General features: G+C 46.8%; 1 protein-coding gene across 1 annotated transcript; it reads right to left on the reverse strand.

Annotated features, from left to right (window-relative positions):
• Window positions 1-12,089: 12,089 nt before the first annotated feature.
• On the reverse strand, window positions 12,090-20,015 carry LOC146207910 (histone H3.3-like). Its single transcript, XM_084587184.1, has 2 exons — window positions 19,734-20,015; window positions 12,090-12,255 (listed from the first exon to the last, which is right to left on the reverse strand). The coding sequence occupies exons 1-2, from the start codon at window positions 20,013-20,015 to the stop codon at window positions 12,127-12,129; spliced, it is 411 nt and encodes a 136-aa protein (XP_084443310.1). The 3' UTR covers window positions 12,090-12,126.
• Between the last annotated feature and the right edge of the window lie 807 nt (window positions 20,016-20,822).

The following is a 20,822-nucleotide window of genomic DNA, read 5'->3' on the forward strand; positions in this document are numbered from 1 at the left end:
TCGGCGATCCGCGAAAAGTTTCTGACAAATCGTCGATAATAAGCGCACAGCCCAAGGAATCGGCGCACAGCTTTCTTGTCGGCAGGCGGTGGGAATTGTGCGATTGCAGCTGTTTTCTCCGGGTCTGGGCGAATACCGTCCTTGCTAACGATGTGACCTAGGAACCGGAGTTCTTCGTAGGCGAAGTGACACTTCTCTGCTTTTAGCGTTAGTCCCGATGACTTGATGGCTTCCAACACTGTCTGTAGTCGTTTTAGGTGGTCTTCAAAGTTGGACGAGAAGACAACAACGTCGTCCAAATATACCAAACAAATTTGCCACTTCAACCCTGCCAGGACTGTGTCCATTACTCGTTGAAACGTGGCTGGTGCGGAGCAGAGGCCAAATGGCATCACCTTGAACTCATATAGGCCGTCCGGTGTGATGAATGCGGTCTTCTCGCGATCTCTTTCGTCGACCTCAATTTGCCAATATCCGCTCTTTAGGTCCATCGATGAGAAGTACCTTGCATTGCAAAGTCGGTCGAGAGTGTCGTCGATGCGGGGAAGCGGGTAGACATCCTTCTTCGTTATGCTATTCAAGCGGCGGTAATCAACGCAGAAGCGAAGTGTGCTGTCTTTCTTCTTGACCAAAACGACTGGCGCCGCCCAGGGGCTGTTCGATGGCTGGATTACGTCATCACGCAGCATTTCCTCAACTTGATCGCGAATGGCCTGCCGTTCTCGCGGCGATACACGATAAGGGCTTTGGCGCAGAGGTCGGTCGTGTTCGTCCGTTATAATGCGGTGCTTGGCCAGTGGTGTTTGTCGTACCTTCGATGATGACGAGAAGCACTCCCTGTAGTTTCGAAGAAGACTGCGAATCTGGTTTTTCCTGCTGTGGGTCAATACTGGATTGATGTCAAATGTGGGCTGACGGAATTGGTCCGGTGCGTCTTCCAGTGGTTGGTCGTGGAGGGTGAATACGTCTTTGAGGTCCGCTAATTCGTCGAGAAAAGCGATGGTCGTGCCCTTGTTTAGATGCCGGTATTCTTCAGTGAAGTTTGTTACCAGCACCTGAGCTTGTCCTTTCCGGAATTTCGCGATGCCTCTTGCGATGCCGATACCTCGTTCCAAGAGCAATTGGATATTTCCTTCGACGATGCCTTCAGCGGTTTCAATGTCTGTGCTACCTACGCTGACGGCGACGCTTGATCGGGGCGGCACGGTCAATTCTCCGTCGAGGACGTTTAGAGCGACGTGTTGCGTCGAAGTCGTCGTAGCAGGTATGGCTTTGTCTGCAGAGAGCTTGATGAGCTTGGATCGGAGGTCGATGATAGCCCTATTTTCATTTAGGAAGTCCATGCCTAAAATCACGTCGCGGGAGCACTGCTGCAAGACCACAAAGCTGGTGGGGTAAGTACGCCCATTTACGGTTATTCTTGCAGTACACCGTCCCGATGGAGTAATCAAGTTGCCACCTGCGGTGCGAATCAGCGGGCCATCCCAAGCGGTTGTAACTTTCCTGAGATGGGAGGCTAACGGTCCACTGATGACTGAATAGTCAGCTCCGGTGTCTACAAGGGCAGTGACTCGGCGACCGTCGATATCAACTTCAAGGTCACTTGTTCGCGTCCTCGCATTGCACGTGGGCCTTGGCGCCCGATCTCGGCTGCGTCGTTTCTTCAGGTCATGGCTGGGGCATACCGTTGTTACTTCGCTGGGCGGCGGTGTCTGCTTACACTCTGGTCGTGTTGTCGTCGATGTCGTCGTGTGGAGCGGCGATGAAATGGTTGCGTCGTCGTTAGTGGTCGTCGGCGGCGGAGGATCTTCGTCTTTTCGCCGTTGAGCAACCTCACCTCCAAAGGTTGCTGCCTTTAGTTTCCCCTGCGCGGGCTTGGGGACCTTCCGCGCATACTCTCATCATAGTTACGGGCTGGCGACGCAAAGCGGGCCCTGTACGGCGATGGAGATCTGAACCGACGGCTTGGTGGTGCAATCTCACCGCTACGCAGGTAGTTGTCAATTTCTTGTGGCCGTTCACCTGGGCGTGGTCGTGGAGCGTCGACTGCAAATCCGCGGAGACCGATTCGTCGGTACGGGCAGTGGCGTAGAATGCGGCCGGCCTCACCGCAGTGGAAGCATAATGGCCGGTTGTTTGCAGTCCTCCAGGCGTCGCACTTCCTGGGGTTTGGGGGTCGTTGGTAGGCTTGGCGGGCGGGGGCCAAGGGGCGGTTTTCAGTAACAGGACGGTAGCGGCGAGGGCTGGGAAAGTCATCACGTCGGCGCGGAGGGCGACGTAATGCACCAGCGTAGTTCATCGCTGTTGCTTCTTGTGCTGGAACAGTCGCAGCCGTCGCTTCAGGAACGCCCAGCGCCTGCTGAACTTCTTCACGGACGACGTCCGCGAGCGTCGCCACCTGGGGTTGTTGCGATGATGGCAACATTCGGCGGAGCTCCTCTCGCACGATCTCCCGGATTAGGTCCCGAAGGTTCTCTCCGCTTGCAGATGTGCTGAGGTAGTGGCATGAGTAGTTTGGTTGAAGTGGTCGCTCGTAGTGGCGCATCCGGGTATCCAACGTCTTCTCGATGGTCGATGCTTCACTCTCAAATTCTTCAACAGTTTTCGGTGGGTTCCGGACAAGCCCCGCAAAAAGCGACTCTTTAACGCCTCGCATTAAGAATTTCACTCTGTCATCTTCGGTCATGTTAGGGTCGGCGCGGCGAAACAGGCGTTTCATCTCCTCTACGTAGGCCAGGACGGGCTCGTTTGGTAGTTGAATTCTTGACTGGAGGAGGGCCTGAGCTCTTTCTTTTCGAACAGAACTTGTGAAGGCCATCAAGAACTGTGCTTTGAATATCTCCCAATCCTTGAAAGAAGTCTCGTGATTTTCAAACCAAACTCGGGCATGTCCTTGAAGAACAAAGTAGACCTGCCTGAGTTTCGCAGCGTCGTTCCAACTGTTGAATTCGGCCACACGGTCGAAAAGGTCCATCCAGTCTCCCGCATCTTCATCCGGTCGTCCATGGAAGCAGGGGGGCTCACGGGGTTGGACGAAAACAACCGGTGCTGTAGGCTGGGCCATTGTCAGCGTCGATGCCTTCCGAGATCGAAGGGGGTCAGGAAGTAGACCGTGTTCGGGTTGTAGGCCTTGGAGTCGGCGGCTGGATCGGTGACCAGTAGGCTGGTTTTCCAGGGCGACAGGAACAAGGCTGGGGTCTTCGCTTGAAGGATCAGAGGCAGCACCTCCACCAGATGTCACGTAGTGGTGACGAGGTCGACAACACAAATGAGGGGTCGATGACTGCACTAAAGAAACTCTTTATTTGGGCTGACTTGCGCCCGCAAAAGAACTAAGCAACTCGGCGGCGGCGATAGAAACAAACGTGTTCGTCGATCGTCGAACAAAGAATGCTCGTCACACTCGGCAACGCTCAATTTAAAGGCTGCACAGAAGAATCTAGATAACGTCGCAAACAGCTACCAGCATGGGCTGGAACATTGTGGAAAGACAAGCGAGTGGCCGGAACCTTCGAGACAGATCTCGGTGCGTCTTGCGCTACAACAAAACTGATAAAGGTGTGACTCGCGACATCGAGCAGTAACAAACAAAGATTACGGAACTGATACGCGGTCCAGAATCAGAGTTATAAGCCTGTATGCCGGCGGCTGTTAAAAAACAACAAATACTGTTTTGAAGGTTTCGCGGCAATATGCACCTCCAACTGCGTGCTGCTTATTGTAAGTGCTGGCGTCCGCCGACATGTGAGATAGGTACTGCACCTTCCTTCCACAAAACCAAACCCAAATGAGGCTTTTAACACTTTGTCAAACTCTATGCAAGTGTGACAATTGGAAAATTCGCGGAATAAAAAAGTTAGCTGTGGGTTAGCTTGTGGTTAAACTTGGAGTTACGCGAGGACTATCTGCATGGCTATGCTTAGGCTCGTCTTGAAAGCAAAGACACGGCGTTTGTAAATAGTAGTTTACTCTATGGTTTTAGCTTTTATGCCATAGAGGGCTTATTTGACCACTAAAGTGCGATGAGGCGAAAGCCTGTTTCTGTTTTCACTTGAACCTTCACGATGACGCGATAGCATAAACTACGAGTCAACATACTAAGTATCGCTCTAACCGAGCCGTATGAACGGGCCTGTGTGACCTAAGGATAACGTGAATGCAAGGGTTTTAGCAGGCTGTTTGTGATAACACCCTCCCATATGAAAGGAGAGGTCCGAGTTGGCAGCTCCTGCAAAACGTTTCGTCAGGAAGCCTTACGTCCAGTTATTACTCGGCCATGCCAGCTGCCAGCTACCGCCTTCTTTTTCTTCGCTCTTCAGACATAAGAGAGAGAGAAAGAAAGAGAAAGAGAGTAGAACTTGTTGTTGAAACAAGCAGATGAAGGAGCTCCGGCCCTCCATCGCTTGGGTGGGGCGCCCCGCCTCAGACGCAGGCCGAGAGACGTTGTTGGCCCGTGGATGGGGCTATCTGGAGTCCAGGGTCCGAGCAGCACAGCATGGTCTTCCAGAGTTGCGGAGTCAGATTTAGTCCCCTCCCGGGAGAAAAGGGGCAGTCCCAGAGGATGGGCTTGAGGGTCCCTTTCGCGTCACTGTTTATACAGCATTCTGATCTTTCTCCTGAGAAATAGAGAGAAATAACTTTATTTGTTCCAGGTGTCGTGAATTAGGGCAGGTGAGTCCTGTGTGGCCCTCAGGTGGGGGCGACATCTGGGGCCCACGATATAAGTGCAAGTTGTGTGTTCTTGTCTGACTTGGTGAGGAGTTCGTCCCAACTTTCCTCGGAGGAAGCTGGCAGGAGGGCCCCTTGGGGGCGGGTTATTTTTGCATCCCCAGAGCATGTGCGCCTGAGTGGCGGGTCTCCGTTCTTGCAATTTCGACATGTGGGGTCGTATTTCCTATTAGTAATTAGTGATAGCCTGAAGTGACTAAGAATGAGTGTTTTCTTTCCTTTTCTGCCTCAACATAACATATATGTCTGTATTCTGCAGAGCAGTGTATCTTGTGCTCAGTCGATGTCTGGGTGGGGAGGCGACAAAAGGCGTTGCGACTTTTTGAGAAAATTGATAACTTCGGCGAATGTCTGAGGGGCTTTACCGAGTGCGTCTGGATGCATGAGACCAACCGCCCGGGTTTTTAATCCTCAGGCAAGTTAGTCGGCCCCATCGTTTCCAGAGTTGCCCGCGTGGGCGGGAGCAAGATGCGGAAACATGCCGAGTATTTTTTAACAGTTTCGTGGTGATTTCATCAGTTCCTGCAGAAGATGCTGACTTAATATTTTCTATGACAAAAGGTATTCCATGCGCTGAAAATGTAATGGAAAGCATAAATGGCCAAGGGTGAGCAGTTGTGACAGATGGTGGCATATCGGTTTCTTTTGTGTAGACTAATGAGATAGCGGTGTTGAACATATCGGCACATTAGATGACGCTTGTCTCCTCATCAAGTGTATTGGTAAGTGTGTTGATGGGCGAATGGTGAGGATTAAGTAGTTGCCAAAACATTCTCGGATTATTAATGCGAAAGGATTACTTCGCTATGTACACATATTTCTGTCCGCAGACCATGTCAGAAAAATCGTGTCCGCAGTAATTGTGAGTAATTGAGACGTGGTAGAGGTTTATGAGCGGTGTCAATCAATAGAGCGTAACGTAATTTTTTTGCAGAAAAAATAATTAGACCAATAAAGTAATTAGGTAATTAATTACAGGCAAAAATGTAAAAGTTGTCCACAGCTGTTGGGAGTAATTGAGAAGTGGTTGAAGTTAATGAGTGGTGTCAATTGACAGAGGGTGACGTAAGGTTGTGTCCAAAAAATAATTAGGCCAATAAGTTATTTAGATAATTAACTCGTGGCAAAAGGTATGAGTAAGGCGAAAATGGTCTCATTAGTCAATGGCTTGGCGCCACATTTGAATGTATCAAATACTAAAATCAAATCAAATCATATCAAAGTTTATTTCCCATCTAACACTACAGATGGAAGAATCGAAGAAAAAAGCTACCCTTGGGCAGCTTGACGAGTCTACAATCCAAATGTTTGACAGGGAGGCAACACAAGAGTTTGTACAATTTTAAAAACAAGTCCATCAAGGAAACTCCATAGAATACACGAAACAGCAATATGTATACATAATGAAAGTTAAATCACGTTATTCAAGAACAAATTGTGTAGTTCTCGACGCGAAGAAAACAAATCGAAGTCAGTGTGTATATACCTATTTAGAAGAGATGGAAGAGTGCATTGAAGGCACTCCTTACCAAGATTTAGTCGAGGCGTTGGCAATGTCCATTCTTCGCCACGTCTTGTTGGATAGACTGATAGTGTTTACATTAGGTCTGCTAAATTCTTAGGATTTGTTACAATATTCCTGATTTCTGTTTTAAAAGTGACTAAGACGAAATTTAAAAAGATTATGTGCTTTAATCATTCTGGAACGTCAAAAGAAAGCTGCACTTGGATGTCGGAACGGTAAATTATATGTATTTCGAAGATACATTTTTTTTTAATTAAATGAATACGTTTACGGGTTCGAACCCGACCGCGGCGGATGCATTTCGATGGAGGCGAAACGAAGAGGCGTCCGTGTGCTGTGCGATGTCAGCGCACGTTAAAGAAACCCAAGTGGTCGAAATTACTGCGTAGCCTTCCTCCCTTCCCTTGCGGCGCGGTTCAGGTGCCACAGCTACCAGTGTGACAGATACTGCGCCTTTCCTACCTGTGAACCAATTAATATTATTAATTATTAAAGTTAGTGAATGTTGTAGTACCTCAAACTGACTGGCAGTAGTTTAAATGTGAGTTAAATATTGAATTTTATACCAGCATCGTAGTTGTGGGAAGAATGTATTTTACACGACCTATAACACCAGGGATTTGAGTATTTCTTTAAAAGATATAATTGACATGCTAATTCCATGACTACTGGCAGATAATATAATCCCGAGGCATTTAAAATGCTTACCAATTTCTACAGACCGCGAGTTTATTATAATAGTATCGTGCGGTGACTTAACTCTGTTTTTCGGCTTAAATATGACAGCTTTGGTCTTGCCCTCGTTTATTTGCATCAGGTCAACTGCAGACCAGTCCTCAAGAGCTTTCATCGTGGCGCAACATTTCTTGATAAGTTTATGAACATTTTCGCCTGAAAAAAAAAATACGTTAGGTATCATCGGCATAGACGAAAAACTTCGTATTATCACTAATGTTGACAATATCGTTTAGGTAATTATTGAAGAGTAGAGGTAATAGCGTACAGCCTTGGGAGACACCGCAGAAGAGCGGCTTCGGTTCAGACCGTATACATTTATGATTACCACTTGCTGTCTGAAAGACAAATAGGAGCTTAACAATGAGAGCGTTTTTTCTCGGATACCAGAGCAGTGTAATTTATTTAGTAAGATTTTATGCAGTTCGTGCAGCATGGCATAGATTCCGAGGCCTCGGCATTTGCAGGGTTTGAACACACGTCACAGTTCGCAACTGCAGGGACTGAGAAGAGAGGCGAGGAGTGTTCTGCTAGTATGGTTAGTCCTGGGCGGAGTTGAAACGTTCGGAATCAATTAGCGTAACGTGGGCAGGGTCGGGAATGAAAAGCTGTGCTTCGGCTGCTCCGTAGCATTCTGCTGGGGTTAGGCCTAGTCTCGGAGAATCTTACCTATCCCAGACGAAGCACGTACCGCTGTCTCGTATCTTGATCGGCAAACTTCGCTGCTTAACCATTTGTTAACTTTGAAAGCCAATCTTTCTTGTTCGTGACTGTTTCATGCTGGCGTCCTATAAATTATAGCTCGACTGCTAGATTTTCTTTTCCTGGGCTGGCCCTGGCATGTGCAAGTACCACGTGATGTGTTGGTCGCGCGCATTACAGATTGTGTGAATGCAGCTAAGAGTATCTTCACGTGACGAGACCTTTTTGAACACTTCATTGTTATCAGAAGAGCATCATGAGTGAAAGAAAGCATGGAGTAGACGCTCAAATCGAGCGATGAATTAAGTATACCAATTTTAAATGTGAGCCGTTGCTAGGACGAACATGCTCTGCTGATAATGTATATAGGTGCTCAATGTTGTTTTTGATGGCGCGTGTAGAGGCGCACATAGCAAAAGAAACTACGGGTGAGAACGAAGGAATGCTGGTGGGATTTGTACTTTGGGCTCCCCTTAATGTTCGGTTTAATCTCGTTTTGTACCGGAGTCCGCCACAAAATTGTATGTACTACATAGGAGTTAGGTGAGGGGGGGTGCAGAAATAGACGTCATAACAATCATACACATCTTTCCGGACACTCTAAATAAACTTACATCAGTAGGTCAATAGACCAGATCAGATCAGATCAGATCAGTAGATGATTGGCAGCAATGCAACTTGAAAAATTACCAGTTTGATCATTTCGGAATGGTGCTGATGACGCTACAGCAGTTCGGAAGGAAATCAAAGCTGCTGGCTATCAAAGTGCAGTGCATTTTTGCAGAGTCGTACTTCGACGACGATGATAAAGATGATGCACATTTTATGTCTGCCGAGGTGGCGCAGTGGTTACGGCGCTCGACTACTGTTCCCAAGAATGCGGGATCGAATCCCGGCCTAGGCGGCCGGTTTTCTATGGAGGCTAAAAGCAAGGCGCCCGTGTGCTGTGCGATGTCAGTGCACGTTAAAGAACACCAGGTGGTCGAAATTTCCGGAGTCCTCCACTACGGCGTCTCTCATAGTCTGAGTCGCTTTGGGATATTAAACCCCACAAACCAACCAACCAATCTTTTATGTCTAAATTAAAGTTGAGTGGGAGGATTGTAGAGCAGATCAGGTTGGTATCGGGCAGAAGTTGACTAGCGTACTAGCCGGACTCGCTTGTACTTTGTGCTAGGCTTTTCACATGTCAGGGCCACCTCCCATACGTAGTATGGATGACGGTCACTACAAGACTGCAAGCGTGTTCGCATAGCCCCATGATATAGGGAAAAGAGTGGGACAATTGCTCCACAACAGGGGAGAGCCAGCGGCAACGGTTTGGGCGACAAAATGTATTCGTGTTATCCTCAGCCAATAGCTTATGCCGTTTCTCGTTCTATGCTGCCGGTTTTAACACTATTCTTTCGACCAGATTTTATAGCCGCTCTCGCGTACAGTCATTTCCTGCTGACTAGTGCCCTGCCGCCCGGATCTGTCTCTCTGGGAACTGCGGGACTGCGGAATCTCCGAGGCCGCGCCTGTAGCGCAATTTGCTAGCATTCGGGCGCTGTAAAATATTTTGTAAGATATTTTCACCGTACCATTTTGTCGCTGCATGGTTATTTGCGTTATCCCAAGTTCAAAATGAAGTATCCCTTTCAACGAGTGTTATTTGTAATTGGTGTCATTCGCGCTGTGTGACACTGAGAAATTCAGTTACACCCGCATCAAAAGGCGCTGGCCCTGTAGTGAGTGTGGTGCGTGACCTACGTCACTGGCTTCGGCTGGGCGAGTGTGTAGTCTCTGGGGATACAGTGAATCTCCAGTCCCATTGTAGCGGCGTTTACATGGATCTGACAGGAGTGAGTGGAGTTGAATTATCGGGTCGAAAACTGGTTACTGGTTCAGGTAAACCCGGTCGGGTCGGATCGAGGAGACGACGGGCCGAGTCTAGCCAACTTCCGCGCAATGAGTGGATTGAGTGGATTTGACCCCGCTGCAGGATGCATGTAAACACTGTCGGGTTGGGTAGAGGCACAGTGTGAGAGGAGAACAGTACCGAAAATGCTATAAATCCGTGTTGGAAAAACCGGAATTGGGTGCCGTCTTCTAGTTCTTTGCCTCGACGCGAGGTGTCGCCGTAATCGCCGCTTGTCTAGGGCGCTTGTCCAAAGCCGGTTCAGCGCTCGTCGGGTCGGGTCCATGTAAACGCTGTAGGATTGTGTACACTCAACTCTCCAACTCGACCCTACGCTGTCGGTCCATGCAAACAGGGCTTTTACGGCTCACGTAGTTTTCACGCGATATTACACTCTCGCTGTTAGTGAGATGAGGCAAAAGGTGGTGGTTCAAAACCATCCACTGCGGCATCTCTTTCTCTCTTTTTTTTCTCCCACCTTCCTCTTGTTGCTTACGGCTCGGTTGAGGTGTCCGCAAAATTTTGTGAAATATTCTATGCGTTTTCGTTCCTGTGAACCAATTTGAAACGCCGTTGATGCCTGCTGTCTGCTTCTTAGTAGCCTGATAGTGGCCTGAGCTCCTCGCGCGCGATAGTCGCGATAGTGGCCTGAACTCCTAATTACACAAATATCCTCAGTACCCGACAACACAGCCCTAATGCTCGACTCAGTCATTCGCTGCCTCCGACTACCGTATTTCGCAGAAATGAGTGCAGGATTGCTACTGCATAGTAAATTGGTTTCAGCGTCCCAAAGTGACCCATACCTCGTAATGAGGCTCAGCGGAAAAATCCGGATCACTCGGGCAACACCCACTAACATCGTATAGTACACGGGAGCCGTCCGTTTCGCCTCCATTTTAATCCGTGGTCGAAACCGCACAGCCGAGGTTTGTAGTCGAGCTCCTGACCTTCTGGCGAGATGTCCCTCATGCTGATGCACCTTCGTTGGCGACTACAGCAAAACTAGCGCGACGTAAAAGCCATCGCGTTCTCTCCAACAGTGAAACGTGTAGTACGCTGGAGCCTGCATTGCCTGCGGACGCCAATCGCTGCAATGGGATAGGACAGCTAGGTTTTCATCCTCCTTCTCGAGTTAAAAATGGACATTCTGATGCAGCTACGGAGCAGAAATATATAGTTTTGTAGTAGTCACATCACAGTGGTTGATCGACTCTCTCGAAAGATCAATTATGTACAAACTCGAGACATGAGCATGGGGAGGCATCGGTGTGAGAATTCCCAGCACAAAAAGAGTTAAAAATTTTGGCAAAAAGTCTCATACTGTACGAAAGAGTGACAGAGAGGTTTCGATCTTCTCTCGCTTGCCTTTCTGAAGTTGACTGGAATCAGACAAACATCTGTGACCAATTCAATGTCTGCTTTTATCGATTGGCTTCGTGAATGCCGCGTCGTACTGCGGGGATGGCCGCTGCTTTGGCACCGGAGGCGATTCGGCTCTGCCAAGGTCAGGGGCCATCGTTCAGTTTAAATATCAATTCATGTCTAACGCTGCAGGTGGCTATATTGCCGCAATATCATGACTATGGTGAGCTAGTTTATCCATTTGCCACGCATACTTAGCTGTAACGCACGCGTCTCTTCAGAAGAAGTCCTAGATTTTTCTCTGGAGAGCACTCTACAGATTATTCCTCTCGCACTTAAGCACGAGAACTGTATTTAGTGGCTCTGCTACGTCACTATCAAGGTCAAAGAAAAGAAAGCAAAAAACCAAAATTGTCTTGCTATAAGGGCCGCGAGGGAACGCAAGGAAACCTTTTGTGCTCGCTAGCGAAGACTCAAGGACACAGCAACTGCTGTGTCCCCAACACTTGATTCCCCCAATACCCTTGTCAAATGGTTGTGCATATAACATCAGCGCCCAACCAAGCGCAATGAGAGCTGCTTGTGTCAGAACAGGTTTTCAGTACCAGGTGATACAAGTGCGCTTAATAACGACGTGATCAATGAAACAAAGACGAACAGAGAACTGAACGCTTTTACTGAATGGAGGGTTGGCTGTTTCAATATTAATAATAAGAAAACATGTAGCAGTCTTTCAGGACAATATAAAATGCCTTTTAATATAAAATGATCCACAGAACAGCAAGGACAGCTGGGACATAGTAAAGAAAGTCCACTTGCACTGGTTTTCTGATTTAAACCGCGTTAGAGAGCGGTTTGATAGTATAACCGCGAGATGTCCCTGTTTCGCCGAAGGTGCATCACTTTAAGACAGTCAGGCTTCCTTGCAATCCCAGTATGGGACTCACAGGGACAAGAGTGGCTACAAGAACTTCCCTTCATCACGCAGGTTCTCGCTGGCCGAATGTGCACCGAGACGATGCGAATTAAGCGGGCCACTCATTGGCCGTTTTCCTAAACCAGGAATGGGGACTAAACAACAGAATGAAAGGCGGGAAGATAAGAACCAGCAATGAATGAAATCGATGTAGTAGAACAAGGAAGAAGAGACTTGGGCGTGGCGGTGGCAGATCTAGAGGCGCTCTCCCCGGATACGTCTGGCGAGCTGAATATCTCTTGGCATGACGGTCACCCGCTTGGCGTGGATGGCACACATGTTACTGTCCTCAAACAGACCAATAATGTACGCCTCACAGGCTTCCTGCAATGCAAACAGAAGGAAAGTCATAGACGAGACCGAAGTATCAAATATTGACCAGCACTAGAGCAATGTCAACGAGGTGGTCTTAACACTCTTCTATAAAAGAGACCAGGACACAACCTTATTTGGTTGAATAAATAAGGACTGCAGTCCACCAGTGCACCGGTAAGAAGGGTCTGTGTCACTGCCACAACAAGCCCTCACAAATTGGACATGTCCGCCATAGACCTGTGCCAGCCGCGGCTATGTGCATTTGCTTGGTGTAGTATTGCTTTTGATGCGTCCCTATACCTGTTCGTGATGAAGTTTTTCTTGAACAAGTCATGGTGTAAGTTCACTGCCGTCCGCACACTTCCTTTTGGTAAATTGTGGGTTGTATTCAAACTATAAAGCAGAGATGCTGCAGTTGATATTAAAGAACACTCCACAGGGTCCGATGGTGGTACAGAGGTTCTTGCGTGTTATGTTTTACGCCACAAAAGAGTAGCAGGTGTGTTTCCCGTGCAGTGTGCTGCCCTTGGCAACGTTAATGCACATTACCAAAAAGCATCCTCATGCAGCCCTGTCAGCCGCGTGCTCGTGGCCAAACGAATAGCTATGTGGGCGCAGAACGGAAGGAACCGAAGAACATAGTTGCCAAATTAGCACGTACATCTCATGCCAACACGAACCTTCACGTAGCAAGGAAGAGAGTCACCAGGAACCAGTGTGCTTGCCGCGAAGCTGACCGTGTACAAAACAAAATGCAGCTGCACTAGGTCTTACAAAAAAACTTCCTAATAGTTTTTCAATTGGACAGCGTTAATCATAATAAATTAAAAATATAAATACATTAAAATTAAAGAAATTGCTAGAAGAAAACGCGGTGGTGCAGGAGCTATTGCGTCCATCTCAAGGCGAAACCCCGCCGGGGTGGCGCTGTGGTTACGGCGCCCCACTACTGTTCCCAAGGATGCAGGATCGAATCCCGGCCTCGGCGGCCGCTTTTCAGTGGAGGCGAAAAGCAAGGCGCCCGTGTGCTGTGCGATGTCAGTTCAGTTCAGTTCAGTCGTGTCCGAATCTTCGTGACCCTATGGACCATATCACGCCATGCTTTCCGGTCTCTCACTATCTTCCTAACATCACATAACTTCATCTGCAGCGCCTCAAAGATGCCATCTAATCATCGCGTTCGCTGTCTACTCCTTCTCCGGTGACCCTCGAACTTTCCCAACACGAAATCTTGCTCCAGCGACTCCTCTCTTCTCATCAGATGACCAAAGTAGCTGAGCTTTAACTTTAGAATTTGACCCTATAATGAGCAGTCAGGGTTTATGGTCGACAATATCGACTGATTTGATCGTCTGGCCGTCCAAGGAACTTTCAAGAGTTTCCGCCAGCACCACAATTCAAACGCGTCAATTCTTCGGCGGTCAGCCATCTTCACAGTCCAACTATCGCATCCATAGATCACAACTGGAAAGACCATAGCACGAGTCATACGGATCTTGGTTGGCAGTGTAATGTCTCTGCTCTTTACTAGGCGGCCAAGGATAGCCATGGCTCTCTTTGATGCACTCAGCATATAGGTTAAATAGGCGGGGCGACAGTATGCAGCCTTGTCTCACTCCTTTCTCAATCGGAAACCAATCAGTAAGACCATGCCCAGTTCTGACTGTGGCCTCTTGCCCTTCATACAGGTTCCTGAAGAGACAGATGAGGTGAATTGGAACTCCCATCTCCTGGAGAGCGTGCCACAATCTGCTGTGATCTACGCAGTCAAACGCTTCCGCATAATCAAAAAGCAGAAGTAGATGGGTTTCTGGAACTCTCTTGCTTTTTCCATGATCCAGCGAAGGTTGGCAATCTGGTCTCTAGTTCCTCTGCTCTTGCGAAACCCAGCTTGCACGTCCGGAAGCTCCCGATCCACATACTGCTGCCGCCTTCCTTGGAGGATTTTCAACACCACCTACTAGCATGCGAAATAAGCGCGATCGTGCGGTAGTTGGAACAATCTTTGGCACTGCCTTTCTTTGGTATGGGGATGTAAACTGACCTCCTCCAATCCTGTGGCCGCTGCAGGGTTGTCCAAATTTGCTGACATAATGTATACGTAATGTTAACAGCGTCGTCATGGTTGAGGTTTTGAAGCAACTCAGCTGGAATACCATCAATTCCGCTACTTTTGTTCTTAGAAAAGCTGGCTAAGGCCCATTCAACTTCACTATTTAGGATGGCCGGCTTGAGATCAGTAATCACAACCACCTTATATTGGGTTTGCACATCCGGGTCCTTCTTGTACAGTTCCTCTGTGTATTGCTGCCAACTCTTCTCTGAGGCTTCAGTGAGGTCCCTGCCTCGTTTGTCCTTTATCACGCCCATCTTAGCACAGAAGCTTCCTTTGATATCTTTGATTGTCTTATACAGAGCTCTTGTGTTCCTCAATTGGCGGTTGTCCTCAACTGTTTGGCACTGTATGTTCAGGGAGGCATTCTTATCGCTTCTTGCTATTTTCTGAAAATCCGCATTGAGAACCTTGCATCTTTCTCTTTCCCCCATAACCATTGCCATCCTCCTTTCCTCAGCTATTTGCAAAGCCTCTTCAGATAACCAGTTTACCTTCTTGCATTTCTTTTGCTTTGGAACTACCTTAGTAGAAACTTCTTGTATTATATCACGAACATCAGTCCACATCTCTTCAGGCTCTGTCTTCTAGATCTAATTCTTGAAATCGATTTCTCACTTCCACAGCATATTCTGATGGAATTTGATCCAGATCGTACCTGAAAGGCCTTCTAGTTTTCTGCGTTTTCCTCAATCGAAGCTTAATTTTGGCAACAAGAAGCTGATGATCGGTGCCACAATCGGCCCAAGGACTTGTTTTTACTGCTTGTATAGCGCTTCTCCATCTCTGCCGGAAAAGAATATAATCAATCTGGTTCCTGCGCAGACCATCCGGTGAAGTCATTTGTACAGGCGCCTCTTGTGCTGTTGAACATGAGTATTCGCTATGGTCAGGTTGTTTTCTTGAGAAAACTCTACTAGCCTCTGCCCAGCTTTATTTGACTCACCAAGACCGAACTTGCCTGTAATTCCGGATATTTCTTCACTGCCCGCCTTAGTATTCCAGTCTCCTATGAGAAAAAGGACGTCTGATGATGAAGTACGGTCTAAAAGGCATTGCAGGTCAGCATAAAATCTCTCAACGTCAGCTTCTTCAGGAGTAGTGGTCGGTGCATAGACGTGGATAACTGTTACGCTGAAAGGGTGACCTTGGATCCGAAGTGAAATCCTTCGGTCGTTTTTGGGGTTGTACCCTAGCACTGCTTTGCCCATTCTTCTGTTTACTATGAGAGCGACTCCGTTCCTTCTCCAGTGTTCGTGCCCACAATAAAACAATAAAAGACATGATGGTTGCCGGAAATAAATTCTCCCACTCCGGTACACTTGAGCTCGCTCATACCCAAGATATCAATGTTCAATCTGTCTATTTCTCGCTTGATGACATCCAGTTTACCATGCGTCATAGACCTTACATTCCATGTTGCTCTGTGATATATCTCCTTGCAACATCGGACTTTCCGGTCGCTTTCCGACACATCCACAACTCAGTGTCCTTTTGACTTTAGCCCAGCCGCTTCATTCGTCCTGGAGCTACTACGAATCGCCCTTTGTTCATCCCCAGTAACATGTGGGACGCCTTCCAACCTGGGGGGCTCATCTTCCGGCGCCATATCATTAATGCTATTGTGACTGGTCACAGAGTTTTCTTGGCAAGAAATACTGGAGTGGGTTGCCGTTAACTTCTCCAGTGAATCACATTTTGTCAGAGCTCTCTGCCGTGACCTGTCTATCTTGGGTGGCCCTACACAGCAGAGCTCACGACTTCATCGAGTTTCGCAAGACCCTCCGCCCCGACAAGGCAGTGATCCATGATCCATGATCTTTAACTTACGATGTCAGCGCACGTTACCCCAAGTAGTCGAAATTTCCGGAGTCTTCCGCTACGGTGTCTCTCGTAGCCTGAGTCGCTTTGGGACGTTAAACCCCACAAACCAACCAACCATCAAGGCGAAGCCTAAACGTCTTGCCAACGTTTATTGAGAGATTCGTTTTGCTGAAATGAAAATTTTCGATAATATTCGGCGGCGTTTTATATTCTGCACCATTTCGGTTGCATGCCAGACACATTACCAACGACGGCACCAAAGGCACGCTCATACAGCTTGGCAACAAGCGTGGTTCGGTATGTCGCTTGATCTGTCTTGTGAAGTGCATGAAGAGCTTTCAGATATAGTACCATAGGTCGCAGTTGGGTTATAACATTAAGGCCTACATGATGCAAGAGACAAGTTTGGCTCAGTTTGCGAAGTTAGCCTGTCTCTGGCATCTATCATTTGCCATTGGAGTACACTGCTACCCTAAGGGGCCACTGGTTGGCTGTCCGCTACAAGCCCAGCCTACTTTTTTTCAGTGGCCAAGTACATTATTAATGATGGACAGTAAAATACGTGGGCAAAAAGACGAGACAAAGAGGAGAAGTGGACAACGACGGCGCAGAACTGACAACTGATTTAATCGAAGAACGGAAGAGCATATATATGTACACACACTTGTTGTACCCACATGCGCATAGTCAAAACTTATAAAAATATATATCAGCACATGTAAAACTCCCCCCATCACACGCACGAGGTGAAAACTGCCGACGCACTATCGATTGTACAGCATGGTCATCTCTTTTTCTGTCAATGCGACGGACGTTTTACTAACACAAACATTTTGCTTCCGGTTAATATGGAAAGCCTCGGCGATTTCTCGAGTAGTCTGGTCTTTATGAAGAAACAATATATTAGTACCAACAAAGAAAGGTACACACTCACACGCGTTACAATGTTTTGCTAAGTTTGTTTCATTCTTTTTTTATGACTGCGCATGCTCAATGAGCCTTATGTTGATGCAACGGCCTGTCTGCCCAATATACGTACGGCCACAGGACAATGGTATTTGATATCCTACTCCCATCCTACAACTAATGAAGCTCTTGGCGTGATTAACCTGGTATCTGTTCTTACTTCTTGTGCCCCCCCAGCTTTCTTTGAACTGCTGCATTTACCTTATCAATCTTATTAGGGGCTGAAAACAACACCTGTATGCCATATTTTGCGCCTACTTTTTTAAACCGATGTGACAATGCATGTATATAAGGCACAACTGCAATTTTATTTCTTTCATTTTTTCTTTCTATCTGTCCGGAACAGTTCAGAGAACGCAGAACCTTATCAGCACTAGCTACAGTACCATTCCGATCAAAAATGTCAAGTATCTGAGGCACACTTACAGCATCCAAGGATCTAACTAAAACAATTAAATCATCTACGTATCGGAATATACGAATGATCTTTCCTGTTAGGTCGCTCTGTATTTTTTGGTCGACATAACTACGATAAATATTGCTGAACCAGACTTCTGCATGTATAATTTATCGTTCCACATTACATAGGTGTTCTGAAGATAAAATGACAAAAGTTTCAGGAAGGATTCAACAGTTATACCGCACTCATTTCGAAATAAACACTCATCATTATCCTCTGTGATGCAAAAACGCATAAGCCTGGCATCCCTTTTCGGGCAATAGTTTCTGAGCGCCAGACTTGGCAAGTAGTCTTATCGTCTTACCTTAACAATCATTTGTCAGCACTTTCCGTTATTGACCCGTTTCTTGTGCCTAACTCAGAGACCGTTGTAAAGCATCTTTTGGACGAGAATATGGCTTCTTGTTCTGGCTTTAGCATAGATGTGGTTGACTTGTTTTATTCACTTTCCCATAATCAACTTCTACAATGTGTGAAGAATTGCATCACAGAGGATAATGACGAGTGTTTGTTTCGAAATGAGTGCGGTATAACTGTTGGATCCTTCCTGGAACTTTTGTCATTTTATCTTCAGAACACCTATGTAATGTGGGACATTAAATTATTCATGCAGAAGTCTGGTGTGTGTATAGGCGCTAAAGTAGCCCCCGTTCTCAGCAATATTTATCTTAGTTATGTCGACCGAAAAATAGAGAGCGACCTAACAGGAAAGATCATTCGTATATTCCGATACGTAGATGATTTCCTTGTTTTAGTTAGATGCTTGGATGCTGTAAGTGTGCCTCAGATCCTTGACATTTTTGATCGGAATGGTACGGGACTGAAGTTTACCTTTGAGGCTCCTCATAAAATTGTATTGCAATTTTTAGATTTAAAGTTGACTTTTAATATGAATCATGTGTGTTGGCAGTACTCTCCTAGGAGTGTAAAGCCTCTTTTACTACAAGTCATGTCACTCCAAACTTGTTAAATCTGGAATAGTAATAGCTTGTTTTAGGATGGCTGTCAATAAGTCTTGTGCACATCAAATGTTTAATAGCCTTGAAATCCAAGCTAATAGATGTAAGGAGGCTGGTTATCCAGACTCAGTGCTTGTAGCTAGTGCTGATAAGGTTCTGCGTTCTCAGAAGTGTTCCGGACAGATAGAAAGAAAAAATGAAAGGAAGAAAAATTGCAGTTGTGCCTTATATACATGCATTGTCACATCGGTTTAAAAAAGTAGGCGCAAAATATGGCGTACAGGTGTTGTTTTCAGCCCCTAATAAGATTGGTAAGGTAAATGCAGCAGTTAAAAGAAAGCTGGGGGGCACAAGAAGTAAGAACAGATGCCAGGTTAATCACGCCAAGAGTTTCATTAGTTGTGGGATGGGTGTAATATATCAAATACCATTGTCCTGTGGCCGTACGTATATTGGGCAGACACACACCGTTGCATCAACATTAGACTGATGGAGCATGCACAGTCCTTAAAAAAGAATGAAACAAACTTAGCAAAACACTGTAACGCGTGTGAGTGTGTACCTTTCTTTGTTGATACTAATATATTGTTTCTTCATAAAGACCAGACTACTCGAGAAACCGCCGAGGCTTTCCGTATTAACCGGAAGCAAAATGTTTGTGTTAGTAAAACGTCCGTCGCATTGACAGAAAAAGAGATGACCATGCTGTACAATCGATAGTGCCTCGGCAGTTTTCACCACGTGCGTGTGATGGGGGGAGTTTTACATGTGCTGATATATATTTTTATAAATTTTGACTATGCGCATGTGGGTACAACAAGTGTGTGTACATATATATTCTCTTCCGTTCTTCGATTAAATCAGTTGTCAGTTCTGCGCCGTCGTTGTCCACGTCTCCTCTTTGTCTCGTCTTTTTGCGCACGTATATTACTGTCCATCATGGTTCACCAACTCGCCCAAACAGCCATTCTTTTACAGTACATTATTAAACTGATCCGCGCAGTTTATATTTTTCCTATGTTACACCAAACATTATTCTTTTCGCAGGACGACTGATTGAGCTCGAAACATGTTTTCCCTTATTTGGCAACAAATTTTCGTCCACACATACGAGTGGTGACTAGGCTCTTAGCATTCATCGCGAGAGAAATGATGGGGGTCTCACATGAAGGGCGCCCAAAGCACCACTCTGGAAGTGAAAGCCCGTCTTTAAGTCTTGGGCTATCTCGCACACGAGGCGTTGGAAGGGGAGCTTGGGGATGAGCAACTGGGTTGACTTCTGGTAGCGGCGGATTTCTCTGAGTGCTACGGTACCCGGTCGGTAGCGGCGAGGCTTCTTGACGACCCGCTTACAAGGGGCGCCCTTCCTTTCAGTCTTTGTGGCCAGGTGCTTATGTATGACCTTTCCTCCGGTGGACTTGCGGGCGGTTTGCTTAGTGCGAGCCATTGCTGATGCTGCTCGCAGAAGGTTTCCTCACCTGCAAAAACACGCCGGATGTCAAGCCCTGCATGTAGTAAAAGCGAGCTTTTGTGCTTCAAGTCGACTGTTCGAACGCGTCGAAGCGATGTAGGCTATGAGGGAAACCGTAGTGGAGAACACCCTGGGTTTCTTTAACGTGCGCTCACGTCGCAGACTATACGGATGCCTTGTCTTTTGCCCCCATCGAAAGAAAGCCAGGATCGTTCCGTGTCTGCGTATTCATAACTTGTGCATAAGTACAGAATAGGTACAGCAGAGCGCACATGCCCATGTTTGCATTCCATTTAAATGTTAATTCTGAAAAATAACAGCCATATTGTGACAATATCTATATAATTTTTACTTTAAAATTTGTTTTGTATTTTTTTTTTATTATGACCGTCTAGGCGACTAATAACTGTAGGCTCAGACGACGCTTCTTGACGACGCTTCTGAGGCCTCGTAGTGCTCGTTCAGCGGAACGCGCTATTTGCGTTTAGTGCAACGCTTCATGAACTTAAAACTGTTGCCATGTGGTGCCGATTCAGGTGTGCACAGGACAAGTGGGACAGATATAGAACAAAATATAAAAAAAAGATATGAAAAAAACAACAACTGCGGATTCAAAAGCGTGTTACAGAGGCTATCGCTGCAACACTCGTGGCTTTCGTTCTATCACTATGTTCAAGACATGCTTAAACCGCCACAATTTTGAAGCGACAGCTTCACTAAGCGAAATAAATCCAAGGTCACCGTATGCTTCCGATGGCCTTCAAAAATCTCCGAGGTCAAGTT

Source organism: Amblyomma maculatum, chromosome 1, assembly GCF_055883805.1.
Source record: "Amblyomma maculatum isolate TAMU_Amacu chromosome 1, ASM5588380v1, whole genome shotgun sequence".
Taxonomy (NCBI): Eukaryota; Metazoa; Arthropoda; class Arachnida; order Ixodida; family Ixodidae; genus Amblyomma; species Amblyomma maculatum.